The sequence below is a fragment of the Drosophila miranda genome, chromosome 2 (genome assembly GCF_003369915.1).
Source record: "Drosophila miranda strain MSH22 chromosome 2, D.miranda_PacBio2.1, whole genome shotgun sequence".
Classification (NCBI taxonomy): Eukaryota; Metazoa; Arthropoda; class Insecta; order Diptera; family Drosophilidae; genus Drosophila; species Drosophila miranda.
Window position 1 is genome coordinate 20,226,085 of NC_046675.1, and position 18,777 is coordinate 20,244,861.

Here is an 18,777-nt window from a genome sequence, read left to right on the forward strand (position 1 = left end):
ACAACAACCTGTCAAATATGGAAAGCCGGAAACTAGGCCGAGTGTTATCTACTGTGCTGTATGGGTACACCTTCGCACAGAAGGTCAGAGCGTCAGAGTTGCGTGTGAGGAAGATAGAAAACGTGACGCAGAAGACGGAGTTTCCGGAAAAACCTGTAGCAGGAGGAGCACCTGCGAGGAGCACCTACCTCTGGGAAACTCCACCTCTGTTACAATGAGACCAGTGAGTAACCGGAAGACGGGCTACTTCAAGAGCTGTCATATTTGCCGCAGCCATAGAAGGCTGGGGGCTGGGTCTGTTGCGAAAATATAGACCGGGCGGAGAGTCCCTCGATGGAACTCGCGGGTCTATGGATACACACGCCTACGCCGGAAACGAACTTTATTATGTTTTAAATTTAAGGATTGATATTTCCTACGAGTCATTTTAAATTGCCATAGGTTGAAGTATGATCATAACCCATAATTACAAGACACGGAGGCAGATCAGTTCATTTGAATTAGCGCATCACTCAGGGGGGAGGGCAGCATCTCTGCTGGTGGCATATCATCCTTGTATATTTTTCTTGATTAAGATAGGCTTATCTAAATACCTTCCTGGAAAACGGTTTGGAATGAATTTTATGTATAGCTTGATCAGAGGTAATGTAGACAGCCCCGACTTGCTAAACTGCACAAACTTCACTGTGTTTATTAGATCCGTTAGAAAGTTTACATTTTTTTTCCAATTTTTTTTAGATAATAATTACTTGCCTGAGTGGATACAAAATTTGGTTAGTCTAGCTCTTAAGGTCTCTGAGAGCTACTAAGTTTACGATAGTAAAAAGCGGATGACGGTCCTTTTATTGTGTCATTTATTAAAATATTATCCATAGAAATTTACCAATTTATGTAGTCTTACATTAGATTGGTTTCTAAAACGTTCCTCTTTAATTTGAAATAATTTATGGCCTTTCGAGTCGACATAAAAGGGATACGTTGCTGATTTTTGTAATACAATTTTATTTCCTAGTGTAAAATGCATAATGTCGACGGCATGCTTTTTATTTTCTTGTACTGGGGATATTGGGGCAATAGCTTTTATTTCTGTATATCCATTCCTTGCATTTCGTTGCTCAACAATATTTAAACTTGTCTCATTAGCAATATTTTGATATGATTTCTGACGCATTAGCCCAATAATAAAAGCTTTAACTATGTGCTGAAGATTTGTAGAGCCTTCAATTTTTGCGTACAAATCTTTTATACCTATAACCTTGCAAATAGTTTGTATTGCACGATGGCATATTAATCCGTAGCCTTCAGGTTTTTTAAAACAATATATCTTTGTCTTTCCAAATCCTGTAAAAAAATCATGGTAGATGGTCCTGTTTTCACAAAGATTAATATTGATTAGTTTTTGGCCTGCCCGATTTTTTGACTTTCGAAGCGCAGTTCGAACTTCTGGGGCTTTAACTGTTGCGAACCCTCCTAAACCATTACCATTTCCAGTAACGGATAAAACAGAATATCTACGTTTTCGTCCCATATTTCCTTTCATAATAAAAACAATTTTATTCTCCAACACCCGGGTATCAAATGAACTGAATTCTTCTTCTCCCACAGTATCAGGGGGACCAATGCTTCTTCCTGGCATTTTACTTCCAGACCATCCACGATCTATTGAACTTAATTTCACCATTCTAAAGTTACTTAATGAATCGCGCAACTTAAAAATTCCATTTTCTCTGTCCAAGTTGTCAGAAAGTTTTTGCTGATATACGAGCTCATTTCCACGAATTATAGGTGAATTTAAGCCGGGCCATATGCAATTATTTTTCCCAAGTCCTATAGTTTGTCCTTTATTTAGGTCCTTCGCAACTTTTTTTCCACTTCCTTTCCCACGACCCCTTTTCTTTCCAGCATTGCTGACTGCAGTTACTCCACGCCAAATGTCCTCGGCTGGTACTAAAAAATACGAGAAAGTTCTTTATTATTTTTTCGGTTATTAGTTATTAGTAAAAAGTTTTTAGCTTCTAAAAGAGAGAAGTCCAGAACTGGACAACCTTCTGGAGATTGATCTGGAAATGCTGGAAGTCCACAATGAGCAGCAGAAATTACAGAAGGAGCACCAAACTCCATTAAATTGCGAGTAGCCGGTTTGACCTTGGCTACTCGCAATTTCCAAACAGAAAGGTTAAGGCTATATAGTACTTTTTGTATACTATCGCCAATATCGTCAATTTATTGATTTCCACTTGTGAAAGTCGAAAGTGTCACAATTCAGACATAAACTTTATTATTGTTGTTGGTATCAGTTGTTTTTTTGATCGCAACACTCTTTGTCAATTAATTCCTTAACAGTTATAAATTATACTACAGGAAATGTACCTTTCTCTACGCTTTGTGTACACTCTACTCTACTGCAGCATTTTTTTTTATCAGTCAGTTGTCAGTTCTCTATTTGATATTTTATTTATTTATTTAATTAACAATTATCTGCTAATCTTTGGACGTTGATATGCAATGATTGCATCTTGCAAGAGGCGATGCACTTACTGCACCGTCAAGTGTCCCGTCTGAAACCAGCAGAAGGCGAGCATGCAGGAAAGATAGCTGTTAGACTAACATTCGAGGAAAATGAGCACTAAACTTACCAAGAGAACTAGGCATGCATTCAAAATACAAATACCACTATAATTACTAATTACTAGAAAGGTATGTAAGGATTAGTAATTTAAAAAGAGGAAGAGAATTAGTGGTGGATATGATATGGTAGAGGGAATTATAATCCGAGCATAAGACCCTAAACGGATCATGCAAGGAATAATTCGATCTACAAAGTGGAAGGAACAACGGTATAAAATTTCTAGTAAGTCTAATAGGAATCGTGAAGTTTATTCTGCTGAACAGATCAGGGCTGTCTATGTCACCCCTGATCAAGTTGTGCATTTTTCTGCGCTTAACTAAGGATGGGAGATTTACTAATAGCAGTCTACTAGAGTAAGATGAGAGTCTCACACCCGCATCCCAGTTAAGGCCCCGCAGAGCAAAGAGTAAAAAGTTTTTCTGTACTGATTCCACACCATTCTACCATACACAGGAGCGGTATTCTAAGATCGGACGAACAAGAGAGGTATAGAGAGTCTTTGTTATATAGGGGTCGTCAAATTCCTTTGACCACCTCTTTATAAACCCAAGCACGCCCATGGCCTTATTTACCATGGTAGAAATGTGTTCAGAAAACTTTAACTTGGTGTCTAACATAACTCCAAGATTATCCACCAGGGTGATTCTCTCCAGAGAACCACCAAATAGGGTATAGGGAGCCAACAAGGGGCTAGAACGATGAAATGTCATAACTTTGCAATTCGAAGCATTAAGGTGTAACAAGTTTGCACAACACCATGACTGAAAGTTATAGAGATCGGATTGCAAGCGAGAATGAAATGAAATATCCTTATACTGGACACAGAGTTTCACATCATCCGCTAACATAAGTACTCGAGAGTATGTTAATTAATAAAGAGTGTGAAGAGTAAGGGGACTAGATGGCTGCCCTGTGGTACTCCCGAAGAAACCTTTACTGGTGAAGAGAGGGAGTTTTTGAAGACGACTCTTTGAGACCTGGAACAAAGATAGCTAAACCCTAAGAGGTTAAGATTATGCACTAAAAGGAAATGGTTTACAGAGTCGAATGTTTTACTGAAGTCGGTGTAAATAACATCCGTCTGTAAGTTACCTAGAAAGCCTTTAATAATGAAAGAGGTAAGCTCTAACAAGTTCGTGGTGGTTGATCGCCGCCGTATAAATACATGCTGAGTTGGAGATATACATAAGTGAATTGCAGAGGTGTCGCAAGTGCGGAGTTAAGACTTTCTCAAACGTTTTAGAAAAATCGGATAACTTTGATATACTTTGATGCTACCTTTTTTATGGAGAGAAATTATAATCGATTCCTTCCAGATCGGGAAGAAGCAAGAAGATTAAATGGACAGGGTGAATAGTTTAAGCAAGGGTCCACACAGTGCCTCGGCGCAATACCTGAGTACACAACCTAGAACCCCATCTGGACCCGGTGAAAACACCGGCTTAAATAGTCGAAGATCATGAAGTAAAGAACATTCATTTATCAAGGGACTGTAAATGCCGTTCGACCTCGGTAAATGGTAAATGGGTACGGATAACCAGAGAAGCTTTCCTCAGAAAAGGTGGTTTGGAAAAATTGGGCAAAAAGATCGGCAATTGCCTGATCATTATTTGCCGACGTATTACAAAATGATAGCGAGGATGGGTGTGTGGGTCCTGGAAAAACGTATCCTGCATCGAGATAGGTAGTTCTTATAGCATTGGGCATTAAGAACTGAAAAGTTTGAGCTATTACATAGCGAGGGTGAGAAGTAGGAGAACCATCTTCTTGAAATTTTTTATAAAGTCTTGATTTTAAGTTTTTTAGGCTGGATAACTCTTTGGTAAACCAAGAGGGTTTACCAGATCTAATCGGACAAGAAAGCGGGACACAAGAATCAAAAAATGTTCCAAGAGCATTGTACAAAATTGTTGTGCCTTTTATGACATCAGTGCACAATTACAAAGCGGAGCAATCAAAATCCCTCGGCTTTAATGGTAATAATGGTACTAATTACAAAAGGAGGAAAGAAGAGAAGTTAAAAGTTAGTTAAATTTAGGTGATTACAAATATTTTATGCTATTAGTTTGAGGGATAGTTTAAGGGATAAGGTATGACAGAGAGTTATAATTATGGCATATAACCCTCAAAAGGTTCATGTTCGGCATAATTAGACCTACATATGGGTAAGCGTATTGTGCAAAAAGTACGTGTAGGTATAGATGGGAAGACCAAGTCAATCTGACCCAAGCGAGTTTGGGAGTCAACAATCCCGAGAAGGAGCTTACCCCATTACGTATTCTGCCATGGTGCAACCACGGCAGGTCAATTAGATTTAGCCTAGACCGGTAGGGTGGTAAGATTCTACCCGAGTCCCAGTTAAAGTTACGAAGGGGAAAAATTAACGAACGTTGTGAGTTACTGCGGAGACCGCAACTCTACATCTATATCCAATACTTAGTCAGTATGGCTCTCCTCCGGCAGACGCCGCTAATACTAAACAGAATAATACTAGCTAATACTAGAGACAGAAAATCAGTCTGAGCGTGACTTCGTAGCCACTGCAAATTGATTTGTTCCTTTTGGCTATAAAAATAATCCGATCTAATCCCCAGATTCAGCAACCGGATAGATATGGTCATTATCTATGATTCTGCGTTTTTAGTTTTCTCGAATCTACAATATTGTGGATGCAACAGATTTTCGTCCTTTGTGGTGGCGGGAGGGGGTGGGGCGAAATTTTGAGATATACATTTTATAGTGAGATTTAACAGGAGTGCGGATACCAAATTTGGTTGCTCTAGCCTTAATAGTCTCTGAGATTTGTGGATGCCCCAGATTTTCGTCCTTTGCGGTGGCGGAAGGGGGTGCAATTTTGACACGAAACGGTCAAGGTCCGATATCACAGGAGTGTGGATACCAAATTTGGTTGCTCTGTGAAACCTGTGTGTTAGAGAGAGACAGAGCGAGAAAGAATGAAATTGTTTTCTTGATTCTGGCTATAATAATTATATGATCTGATTCAGATTTTGCACTCTAGAAGATATAGTCATCCTCTACGATTCTGCGCTTTCAGTTTTTTCGTATCTTTGAGATTGTGGATGCCACAGACTGACACGGATAGACAGGCTGGGCTCAATCGACTCGGCTATTGAAGCTGATCAAGAATATATATAGCTTTGCGATACCACGATAGTTCTCAATATTTGATCTTGAACCTTTTTTGTGAAGCGGAATGATGTAGGAGAACAGAAACTTCTGTTTTGTTCTGGTAATGAAGGGACGGAGGAAATGCGTTTGACTTACGCTTAGAGTTAACGAACGAATAGAATTTTTTAGGATCACTACGAAAGTTTCTACTACATTGTGAAAGGTAATGATTATAACACCGACTATTAACAGCAAGGAACTGAGAGCGAGCGGAGGAGTATAGAGCTAAGGCCGACGTGGAGCCCGACCTCTGGTATTTTTTATAGAGCCTGGATTTATTTTGTTTAAGGTATGACAAATACTTGTAGAAGAAGGGAGGCTTGGACGATACAGGTACAGTGATATCTGGAACACATGTATTAAGGGCGGAGTAAAAAGAGCTATAAAACGAGCTAACAGTTGCATCTATGTTCGGTAATGAATAAAGAAACGACCAATCAACACGCGAAAGATGTAGATCTAAATCGATAAAGTTTGTTTTGCGAAAACACTTTATGTGACAAGGAGCAATGGAACTGTCAGCACCAGCAGATCGTGTACACTCCAGGGTTATCGACAAAGTTGGATGGTAAGGATCTTCAGGGAGTGATATTGGGCTTGCTCTGGATACCGTAGCAAGAGAAGCATCGTTAACAAACATGAGGTCAAGAAGTCTGTCCCTAATGTTTTTAGCGGCATTAATATGGACAAGGGAAATATCCGTTAGCCCATTGATAAAGTCATTGTGGCAATTGGGAAACAACAGGTTAGCGTCATCGCAAGGCAGCCAAGAAAGAAATGAGAGGTTAAAGTCCCCCATAACAATAATTTGATCATTGCAACCTTATACAGATACGACAGTATTAATTTCTGAGAGGTGGTTTAATTAAACCTCAGCATCAGACCTAGGAGGAATGTAGGAGCAGGTAAAATAGAAAAATGCCGAACCAACACGAAGTTTGACTGCAACAAATTCAATTCCATGGATGTTATTGAATGGAAACAACTCAGATGAGATATCAGATTTGACTGCAATCAGAACCACACCTGAAAAAGATGGGCGGTCCATTCTATAAATAGGGTAATTGTCAATGAAAATTTCATGATCATTGATAGAAGAGTTAAGCCAGGTTTCGGTAAAAGCGATGGCATCGAAATCAAAAGTCGCACTATTTGTATATATTTGACGCAATTTGCCCAACAAACTGCGAACGTTCTGATAGTGACGTTTTTTGTCTCTGTCGGTGATGCCTAGCTTTTTTGTATGTGCAGCAGAGCAAGCACATTCCTCGGTGTAAAAAAAAACACTGGAGACGCCATTGGCGGATTTACAGATAATGGCGAGGCATGACCACACGGAGTAACAAATGGTGCCGATGGATGAAGGTGGGAGGCAGGCGTACCAATCGGATTAGGTTGCAAGAGATTCGGATTATTATGCGGAATTTTCCGTCTAGACGATTCGCTCAAGAGTATGAGCCCAAGAAACTGCGATTCAAGGGCTAGAAATTTTTCATTGAGAGCCACAAATTGTTTCCGGACATCCAGAAACCCAATTCGAGTCTGTCTCATGAATGTGCGCATTTCGGCCTCAATCTCCCGAAAAGCCAGACATGACCAAGACAGACCGATACGTTTCGAGATCAGATCGGCTAAAATTTCCAACCCCCAGCACATTTTATGTGGGCAAAATTGTCGCACACCCAGTAGCTAAGGAATGAATCACCAATGATTTTACCACCGAAATCACATTTCTTTGCCCTGCGAACAATTGCCATTATTGACAACAGTAGAATCACTGTGCACGAATAATGTCCAATTAAATTTTTTTACCATCGAAATGTTTTATCTTCTCATGTGCTGTTAAGCGTAAAATTTTTTAAGTCAGTGTTAGTATAAGTGTTCTGGTATGTTTAGCTGGTAAAGTGGCGAACGGCCTACCTCAAAAGGTAGGTCAGCTGCAAATAAGCGATGCACCCAGGGAGAGTACCGAAAATAAGCAGCCCGGACAGCCAGCCGGTGTTCGCGATGCAGCAACACTGACGGCACTCTCCAATTGCCAAAAGGGAGAAATCTCGAACCCCGAAAGGGCGGATCCTGCCATTCCGAATTTGAGGTGGGTGTTAAATTACCTCCCAAAACCCAACAAAAAATATTTAAAAAAACCAGCTGCACTTATCACCAAACGTGTGGTATGTTCAGAGTTGGACCAAACCTTTGACCCACTAGGACTCTTTTCACCGGTGGTAGTAAAAGAAACAATAGAACAATGAAACAACTTAGGACTCACAAACTGAGTCCGAAAGGATCTTCACATGGATTTTAACACGGTTTCAGGGTGCTTCTGGAGTGATTTCACCGTTGTGCTATCCTCATCATACCATACCTTTGATTTTAACCTCTCATTTACGGGCACATTGAGAAAAGAGACAGAAAAGACCAGATCAAATCTGTTTTGCTCAACTCGCTCTTCCCTCAAGCAAAGACCGATTTTTTCACTTCTCTTTTGTTACTGTCTTTTACTGAGCATTTTGTCGCGAGCGAACGAAAAAAGTGTCTTTTGCGTATGTATGCTTGTAGGTTTGGTGCCTATGGCAACTATGGCAGTTCACTTGCCTTTGTGAATTGTATGCGGTTTGACTATTGGCGCTTAAAATGAATTTAATTTATAATGGGTATAAGCTCCATTATCATCACATCTCTTCTTCATCGTATCTGTTCAGTTTTCAGAAATGTACATATGACAATATAATAACCCAATAGATGCAGAAAACATGAATATATAAGCATAAGTACGAAAAAAACTAAAAACACTTTACTCGCGACCTAACCACAGATGCACGCGTTCAAAGTTCCAATATATTCATTGCGACAATGTAACGAACTTCGTAGGTGTAAATAACTAGAAGCTATATTTACCTCAAAGGCAAGTGCTCTGATCAGGAATCATTGCAATAAAAGACAGCTGGAATTCAAATTCATTCCCCGGGCTCTATCGTTCGGCGGTCTCTGGGAAACTGCGGTAAAATAAAAAAAAAGCTGTGATAACAACCAGCAACACAGCCTATTTGACATTTGGGGAGCTAACACAGTGGTAATCGAAATTTATGCGATTCTCAATTCTCGATCCATTACTCCAATCTCAAATGACCCAACTGATACAACAGCGCTTAACCCAGAACACTTATTGATTGGCGAACCATTTACAACGTCACATGACGTCAACACCGATCATAAAAAAAAGCATTGGTAAAGCGCTTAGAATCGGTATCACGATTAAAACATTCATTCTAGAAACAATGGCCTACGGAATACTTCCAAAAACTACAAGCTCGGCATAAGTGGAAAACCGATACACCAAACGTGTCTGAAGGACACTGGGACAATGGGTCGCATCGTTAAGACACATCCTGGACAGGACAACCACGTACGAGTGATTGACGTTAAGACAGCATCTGACGTTTATAAGTGCAGTCCGATACTAATGATGTACTAATCGGCATTCATCATCGGAGAATAAGTCCCACACAAAGTATCTCCCGAGATATTAAGAGACCAACTAAACCGAATACATGATCACTTGCCAGCTGATCAAATGCTGCCTGTTAGAACGAAAAATGTGATTCAACTATACAGACCCCCGACAGCAATACACGTTTTCAAAGTGACACTACCTCTGCTCTCAACAGTTCAGCTCGAAGTTTTCAGCATCATACCAATTCCTTTCTGTTCGATTTCAGAACCACCCGTAACTGTCTAAGTAACTGTCAACATCCACCGAGACCAGTTCATGGGCATTACTCAACGGTAGTTTCGAATCTGGTTTGACCATCAAAAGGTCTTCAATGTTGGCAGTCGCTGCGAGTCTCAATTGCCATGGTGACATGACATGGTGTGGCTAAAAACTCAGCACCGCAATAAATGGATCTTCACATCGCATTAGACAATGAAACTTCATGCGGCATGCAAATGGAACACTGCTCGAAATACTGAAGTAGGCATCAGCCCCTTCAGCACCATAATCCCCGAGGTAAAATCAACATACACTCGCTTTTTATTGACATCAGCTCTTCGGAAACATCACCCTTGCCAGACTATATTCAAGAACATGATGATATACGCCAGCAACTATCAGCATCACGAGTTACCACACCATCTCACCACAGTGCAGCACCATCAAATTGCGGCCATTGATACAATTACATATGACACTGTTATCAAAGTAATAAAGGCCACCCTCAAGACACAGCACTATAGCTGGGTCAATGAAAACCGTCACTGCAGCGAATTCTGGTGACAGTGCGTACGTTTCGCAAAGGTCAAAAATACTAGTAAAGTTGCTGACCAAAAGTAGATTCAGTTCATAGCAAAGACACATGAACTCATATTCCATTTACCTCACTCTTATAGACATAGCACTTTTTGTACCTTTTGATACCTATAAATATAATTAACTGTATTGAATAAAGTCAGTATCAGAAATACAACTGCTTGTCACTCATCTTCCATCGCAATAATCAGAGGCTTTCGCCGAGTCTTCAGGACGTCAATTGCGCACCGTAGGATTCCACCTCCGCAGTCCAACTGGTTCAAGTGCGAGTTGGGACAAGTCTGTAGATGGTTTATGTAACTTATGCAACACAGTTTCCTAAACACATAAACACATTAACCCATGCACAATGAACAAGAATTCGGAGACAGCGAAATTAATGCGAGAACGCATGTCAACGCAAAACGTTGACAAACGCTTCCTTTCATTCCGAAATCTACTGCTGCCGATGAACTTATTACATGCCTGAAATCGTCGTCTTTGTGGCGGCATGTCCAGAAGTTGATATTGACCATGAACATGGGCAAGAGTTTGCCCAGCGACTTTGCGCTGGAGAATTGCATTCATAAAAATCCGTGACCAACGAGGATTAAGCGACCAACTAGCCGACTTATTTTCAAGTCGTTTAATGTCACCGGAAACCCGCCCCATAATTTACTGCTAAAAGGGGAATTGATCATAATCATGTTGCGGAATCTGAATCCCCTAAAATTTCAAACTCAAAAATTGTATTCTGTGAAAACTCAGACTGCTCACAAATGGTCGATTTCGTGCATTCTGGGTGTCACGATTCCTTTTCCACCATCGCATACGACCTAACACACAGAAACTGAAATAGAAATGAAATAGAAATGTACAATGCATTCAAAAGCAAAAAAAAGGCCAAAGATCTTTTCATAGAAAACAAAGATTTGCTAAGGATCCTTCCCATAAAGATCAGATTATTCATTTCAAAATAAGTAAAAAGTCTGAAGGCATAAAGTGCTATACACTTGGCAGATTAATTTAAAATCATTTAAATTCAGATCAACACGTCAAACCTGACAAATGTGTAATAACACTCGGCAAGGGTACAAAACACATGTAACACCATTGATTACGACATAAGAAAATATATAAATGTATTGAATATTTACGTTTGTTAAAAAAACTAGTATTCCGCAAGAAAATATTTGGCAGAGACGGCTGGATGGAAAATGGACTGGTTAAAATAGATGTTTTCCAAGTTTGACAAATCGTTCTTATCGACTGATTCATTTTGTAAATTACAATATGACAATAGATAGAATAGATGTGTTGAATAGGGCACTAGTGATGCATTTAGAATTGTGCGATAGATCGCTGGATGTTTTCGAATATCGATACATTGTTTCAGAGATAGAGGATTTCATTAAGGGCACTTGAGAGATTTCCTTACAAGATGCCTCCAGCCACAAAATCACACACTAAATATATATATCAAATATGTGTCAAAATATGTGGCATCAACAATTTTGAAGATACGAGAAAATAAAAAACGCAAAATCATAGAGAATGACCATATCTACAGATTGCCGAATTTGCAAGTTTGCGGATTTCCCGAAATAATTCGGTTAATATCGACCAAGACAGATACAACTGCAGCTGTAGAATTCTTTCTGTAGCTTTGTCGCCACACCGAAGCGGATCAAACTGAATCTTCGGAAAATGCTTAAAGGAAGGAGCAGCAGAAATTACAGGATGAGCACCAGGAAAAAAGCGAGAGATACTCCAGCAAATTACGAGCAGCCAAGTCCAAACTTACTTCCAAACAGAGATGCTGCAATTTTTAAGGGAGTCCAAAGAGTAACGTTCATTCTACATATATGGATTGTTTAATTATAGTTAATGATATAGCCAATTTACTAATTTAAAATTGTGAAAATTTCACAATTCAGACCAAAACTTTGTAATATTATGGATGCAAGGTGTTGGATGGTGGATAGCGCCAGTGTGAGTCGGGGTTTCACATCTTTCAAAATATTCCACCGTTCCCCGGGATGTGCTCAGCTTGCAGGGCCTATTAGGAAACAAAGAGAAAGAGAAACTTCAGAAAATTGCGAGCAGCCAAGGCCAATGCAACTTCCAAAGAGTCCAAAGAGTAACTTTTATTGTAAATATACGAGGTGTAATATAATGTTCAATAGTATAACCAATTTACTAATTTACATATGTGAAAATTTCAAAAAACAGACAAAAACTCTGTAGTTTTATGCTCATCAGCTGCTTTTTGACGGTCGGATGGTGCCAGTGTGAATCGGTGTTTCACATCTGTCAAATATTCCAGCGTTTCCGCCGGTATGCTCAGTTTGGAAAGCCTACTAATGTTCAAAACCATGTATGCCAATGGCAATACACTAATAGACGATATGTGGCAAACGTCGCATAATCTGGCAAACATGGCCGACCATAGACAGGAAGCGTACCTCTGAGTTATGCAAACTAGGCAGAAAAACGTGCAAGGCAGTCATGCGTTTCTTCACAGGATATTGGCTAATAGGCACCTATGCTAATAGTCTGGGCGTTCAACATAATAAATTTTGCAGTAGCTGCAGAAACGAGGAAGAGGAGGAGACAGTGGAACACCTATTCAGCTCCTGTCCAGCTATCGCAGGAGATGGCTACAGCGCTTGCGCTCGCCCTTTTTAACTGACATTTCATGTATACACTGCGTCCCAGGCAGATCGATAAGTTTGCTGACAGAAAGTTCCACTACGCAGGAAACTTCTTCTTTCTAGTCTAATCTAACCATGGTGCTTGCGCTTTGCACCAGTATCTCTCACATGATTTTCTGGTTCTGGTGTAACTTATTTGGTGGACTTCCAGCTTTACAGAATTAATCTCCAGAGGGTTGTCTAATTTTATAGCTATGGTGTCACGCAGAAAGAATACTAGGTCTTCACTTGGAAATAGCCTGGTTGACGTCAACGGGTTCTTTTTGCTCCGCGCAAATCACTAATATTATGCCAAAAATTTACAAGAATATCGAGACTTTTGCCTCAGACTTCACTTTCACTTGCGCGTATTTTGGCTTTTTTAATGACTACAATATACCATTTGTTAATAGGAGGGCGGCTTCGTGGCTGTAGGAATTCCAAGATAATTCCGTAGATACCAGAGGCAGGTGCGCAGTAGAGTTTTCTATTATACCTTCAATTTGAACTTCTGCTGAAAACGAGGTTTGAGAGCGAAAGTGATTTGTCTTAGTCAAAGGTGATATTGTTGATTTTTAAAGAAATAGAAAATGGAATTAAAAAGGAATTGCTAAAGTAGAGTAGTTGGTCAGCAGTTTTTTCATCATTTAAAACGAGACGGGCGCAAAAAAAAGCAAGAGGAAGAAGAGCCTCAGGCCACATGATCAGCGTGAAACATCCTGGACGGCTACGTGTCCGATGAGAGCGACCTAGCCAGGGGTCTTAGCCACATCGATGTCGGGGAGGAGCTGAAGTCAGACGGCAGCGACCTGGAAAAGACAATGGTGGAGGTGAGCCTCAGGAATGTCACTGACGCTCCTGCAGATAAACCTCCACCATTGTAAGGCAGCATGCACTGCTCTACGGCTCCATCTAGCCAGGGGTGGAGCAGACATAGTCCCCATTCAGGAACACTGGATCCTCGGAAGCAGGGTCTGCGGTCTGAGGACTCCAGACTATTATATATACGTAGCTGAGACCGCAGGTAAAAAAAGACAGTTGCACTTATTTTTGCTCCCAAATTTCAGCAATGAAGACCACACAGCAGTGAGCCTCGAAAGCCAGGAGCGCTCACTGAGGATCTGCTCCCCGTACATGGGACATCGGCCTAATTTTGGGGTGCGACGCGAACGCATATCACTGCCAGAGGGGAAGCACTGACTCTAACGAAAGGGGTGAGTACCTCTATATTTACTGACTGACCACTCAGATGGTCTTATTAAACCAGCGGAGTGACCCAAACTTTATTATCACGCTTACCTCTCATTAGATATAGGGGAACATTGTATCCTGGAGGGTCCTGGAATAACACTCCTTCTTGGAACACAGGTATGTGGAAACTGTATTCTCTTCTTCATTACCGAAACCAGTTCTCCCTGAGTCCCCACCTGAGGAGGAGTTTTCCAGGGAGGCCACGACTCGACTTGTTACGATCTTCACCGACGCCTGTAATGAGGCGCTCTATAGCTCCTGCTCCTCTGGCAAGAATAGAGGCCGGAGGAAACCGGAATGATGGAATCCGAAACTGGGGGAACGCCGAAAAGCCTTCCGAAGACTCTTCAATAAAGCTTAGGCTGAAAACGTTGAGCAGAACTGGGCCGATTACAAAGTCAGTCTGTCAACAAAGAACTTAGGAAGGCAAAACGCGCCTCCTGGCGTAAGTTCTGCAGCGAAATCGAGAACAACTCAGAAGCTTCGCGTTTGCGCAGAGTTCTCTCGAAGAAAACACCCACCCTGGGCTACTTAAAGAACACCGACCAGTCGTGGACTACGTCCAGCGATGAGTCGCTAAATCTTCTCCTAAAAACTCACTTCCCTGGCTGCGATGAAAACAGACCCAACTACCATACAAGACCGCGGGGCCAGAGGGCATTATCCCTGCCCAAATGATTCACGCTGGACATAAAGCCACTAATTAGCTCAAAAGGAAAGCTGAAAGTTGGGTGAATTTTTTAGTTTCTGTAAAATAATCCTCCTCTTCATGTTTTGTGGGAGGAATATCTAATAAACTTATATTTTCTCAAGAATAACTGCTTGCCAATTTATTTTGTGAATTCACATGTCTAATGGATGAAATATATATGGATCTGAAGAGTCTGCCAACATGGTAAAAAGATCTTGGTTTTGCTTAATTCGTGATGTCTTGCACATATTCAAATTCCTGTATATTTTTGTGATATTTTTTTCTCGTTTCCTTTGCTTTCTCTGACATCTTTCCAATTGGTAGGCTCTGATTTTCAATTAAAGTTTGACCATGTGCCAGAATTTTATGAAGCAGGGGAGGTAGCTGCTTCTCAGGATATTTTTCCAGTAACAGCTCTGCAGTCTTCGAAGCATATTCACCAAACTTGCGGGTATTTATTATACCTGATACTCAAAATGAGTATAGGGATATATTAGATTTGTGGTAAAAATGGATGTGTGTAACGTCCAGAAGGAAGCGTTTCCGACCCCATAATGTATATATATTCTTGATCAGTTCAATAGCCGAGTCGATTGCGCCCTGTCTATATGTCCGTCCCTATGAGCGCCTAGTGCTCAGAGACTATAAGAAATAGAGTAGAGACATTTTGTATCCAGACTTCTGAGATATGTCACTGCTACAAGTGACAGCCACTGCAGAGCGACCGAACAAAATTCCGATGCTCCAGCTTTTACAGTCTCTGAGCACTATGCCAGACTTTTGTTGACCACTGTTATTTATCATTTTCTTTCACATTAAATAGCTTTAAGCAGATGCTAAGCCTTACCTTAAAGCTTTATCAAAAGCTTGAAGAATGTTTTATGTGAATTGCGTACAAGACCTGCGCGCGCAAAAGCTCTTTAGCTGAAGAAAAAAAAGCGAGGAATCCAAGAATTTAGTTTTATGTCCGGTAGTTGCTTACATCCGTATTTTGTTACTTCGTAGGAGAAAGGAGTGTTTATTTAATACTAAATTATATCTGTGAAATCTATTAAAAACTCAGGTATGTACAAGCTTATAGAATGTATATTCACATGATTTGCCAAAATCTCGTAATAGGTACATAATTACAAATAAATTATTATACAGGGTACTCATCTGTAAAATCACTGTTCTTATTGCATACATACATATATAAATAAATAGTTTTGTACATATACATTAACAAATTTGTGTTTAAAAATAATGTTTGATGGTTTTGTTTTTGTAAACAATCAGAGAAAATATTTTTACATGAGTAGGTCTATTGATTTAATTTAAAAACAACTAGTGGGCTAGTGCGCCGAATCAAAAACAAGGTCACGTGTTTCATAAAATCTGAAACAGTTTATAATAATATAATTTAATAATTGTTGACTTGATAATATATAGAAGTATATACTAAAGTTTTCATAAGAATGCCCACAAAGCAAAGAAAAAATAAACGGGTTGTAAAAAAGTGAGCCATGGCGGAGGCTTTGTCATGTTTCGGGGTTGTGTTGCATACAGTGGGCTAGGAGACTTTATTCCTATCACCGGCTCAATGAACCAGGGAAATTATTTATACACCCTACATGAGCACGCATTCCCCTCCGGTAATAGGCTGATCGGAGAGTCATTAGTCCTGCAACAGGATAATGCCCCACGCAACAAAGCCCGTATGATTACCACATTTATGAGGGATGTTGGTGTTACCACCTTACACTGGCCTCCATAAAGTCCAGATTTTAATATTATTGAAAACGTCTGGTTTCTTTTAAAACGCAAAAGAACAGTTTCGTTCAACAAAACGAGAGAAAATACAATTTCTGAGCTCAATTCCTTTTGACTAGCGGTATCTCCGGAGATCCTTCAAAATTTAGTGGATTCTGTAACAAGCTAAAGTAGGATATATATTTTATTAAATTTTGCTTAATTCATTCACTTTTGTAAAGTTTAAACTTTGTTATTTAAATTAAACAATCTTGTCAAAATACTTATGCCATACTGTGAAATTACTTATTAATTAAAATCTTTTTAAGTTTGAATGAAATCATATTTGTTTCCTTGTTTTTAAGTTTCTATTAGTTATATATTTAAAAGAAAAATAAATCAAAAATTCTTAATAAAGCCACAAAAAAGTTATGATAAAAAATACACGATTTTTACTTCGCCGACTAGTGTACATACACTAGTATGCCTATATTAGCTATATTCCCGCCTAAATTAAACAAATTTAAGATTCTTTTAACCTGCAGTTTTGTTATAGTGTCATTTTACTAAGCTAGTTTTATACAAAATCTGTAGATGAAAAATCTTACCTATACCCCTTGTTTAATTTCAATTACAGTCATATTTTGTAACAGCCAATCAAATTCTGGCATCAAACGCACTTTTTTGGAATAATTTGAGTGTGTTAAACTTAGTTTCCAAGATCCGTGCAAGTTCGAAGATATAATGATTGTAGTTGTGCAACGGGGAAAAGTTTTAGCTTTTGTTCATCTTTAGCTTTTGACTGTTCCATAGCTGCAGACGGTGAATTCTGTAACACCGATACAATAAATTCAATAAAATTTTAAAATGTAATCGTCTTTTATACCTTAACATGTTTAATACCACAAATGTCTGTGGCATCCACAATTTTAAAGGTACCAGTAAACCGAATCGCGGAATCATCTTATTTAGTAGATTGCATAGTCTGGATCAGATTGGATTATTATTATAGTCAAAAAGTAAAGAAAAAACTATCCAGTGGCGTATCGTTTGCCGGAAAAGAGACAGAGAGATTTACGATGTGGTATGGAAAGAGCTAGAATATTGGTCATTAGGTGGAAAGAGGAAGAGTATACGTTAAATAAATCATAAGATTGCATATTGTGTATTCATACAAATTAAGTGCTGGTACACTTAGTGTGGCGGCACGTGCGGCTGCGATTCACACGATGGGACTTGTTTATATGTAATTTGAAATCGAATATTTTGGAAAATTTTGAATTTTGTAGCGCAAAACAAAACATATTTATACGTCTATTAAAACTTAATAATATTTTTTAGAATGCCTGCGGATCCTTCCGAAGAAGTTGCCGGACCTCAGGTCCCCAAAACAGAGCTGGAGGAGTTGCAGATTTCAGCACAAGGAGTAGCTGATGAGGTTGGTATTTTGAGGAACAAATTATGCTATTATTATTTTATTATGCTATTCTTTTGAAGAGGGGAGATAGAGAATTCTGTGGAAGAATCAAACCTTGCAAAAATCGGTTGACACTTTTAGAGTTGAGACACTTTCAACTGCTCTTCGCTCAAGCAAAGATCTATTTTTATACCCGATACTCAAAATGAGTATTGGGGTATATTAGATTTGTGGTGAAAATGGATGTGTGTAACGACCAGAAGGAATCGTTTCCGACCCCATAAAGTATATATATTCTTGATCAGCATCAATAGCCTCAATCGACTCGAGCCTTGTCTGTCTGTCCGTCCGTCTGTCCGTCCCTATTAGCGCCTAGTGCTTAAAGACTATAAGAGCTAGAGCAACGATGTTTTGGATCCAGACTTCTGTGATATGTCACTGCTACAAAAATATTTCAAAACTTCGCCCCGCCCACTTCCGCCCCCACAAAGAACGAAAATCTGTGGCATCCAACATTTTAAAGATACGATAAAACCAAAAACGCAGAATCGTAGGGAATGACCATATCTCTTAGACTGCAGAATCTGAATTGGATCGTATTATTATTATAGTCAGCATCAAGAAAACAATTTCATTTTTTCTCGCCCTGACTCTCTCTAACACACACGTAGCATAGCCGGCTTTGCTTAGAGTAAAACATTAGCGCCTAGATCTCTCAAATATTCACCCCCTTCCGCCCCCACAAAGGCCGAAAATTTGTTGCATCCATATTATTGCAGATTCGAGAAAACTAAAAAGGCAGAATCAGAAGCCGTAAATTCCTGTTGAGTTTTATTTTAAGCGAAAAAAATAAAAATCATAGATAATCATTATTTTTGAGTTTTATTT

The 18,777-nt window shown here is 39.5% G+C and overlaps 2 protein-coding genes and 1 long non-coding RNA gene across 8 annotated transcripts in view; 1 reads left to right on the forward strand and 2 right to left on the reverse strand.

Moving 5' to 3' along the window:
• Positions 1–836: 836 nt before the first annotated feature.
• Positions 837–11,450, reverse strand: LOC108156888 (28S ribosomal protein S5, mitochondrial). The gene is made up of 2 exons (XM_017288624.2): positions 11,264–11,450; positions 837–1,947 (listed from the first exon to the last, which is right to left on the reverse strand). Exons 1-2 carry the CDS (start codon positions 11,382–11,384, stop codon positions 866–868), a joined length of 1,203 nt encoding a protein of 400 aa, XP_017144113.1. The 5' UTR covers positions 11,385–11,450; the 3' UTR covers positions 837–865.
• Positions 11,451–15,657: 4,207 nt separating this feature from the next.
• LOC108156849 (synaptosomal-associated protein 25) overlaps positions 15,658–18,777 on the forward strand; it is a 62,004-nt gene continuing 58,884 nt past the window's right edge. Inside the window, exons 1-2 of one of the 5 annotated variants that reach the window (XM_017288575.2) lie at positions 15,658–15,804; positions 17,814–17,910. In XM_017288575.2, the coding sequence (XP_017144064.1) occupies positions 17,815–17,910 (96 nt within the window). In that variant the 5' untranslated portion in view covers positions 15,658–15,804; position 17,814. Of the gene's footprint in view, positions 15,805–17,813; positions 17,911–18,777 lie in introns of those variants that run through there. The other 4 variants (XR_001775134.2, XM_017288573.2, XM_017288572.2 and 1 more) reach the window with 4 other exon arrangements.
• LOC108156851 lies at positions 15,818–17,816 on the reverse strand. 2 transcript variants are annotated; one of them, XR_004471866.1, is made up of 3 exons: positions 17,359–17,816; positions 17,081–17,301; positions 15,818–16,118 (listed from the first exon to the last, which is right to left on the reverse strand). It is a non-coding gene; the product is annotated as an uncharacterized LOC108156851 (long non-coding RNA). The 2 variants fall into 2 exon arrangements; XR_001775135.2 differs by having other exon boundaries at positions 15,818–16,658.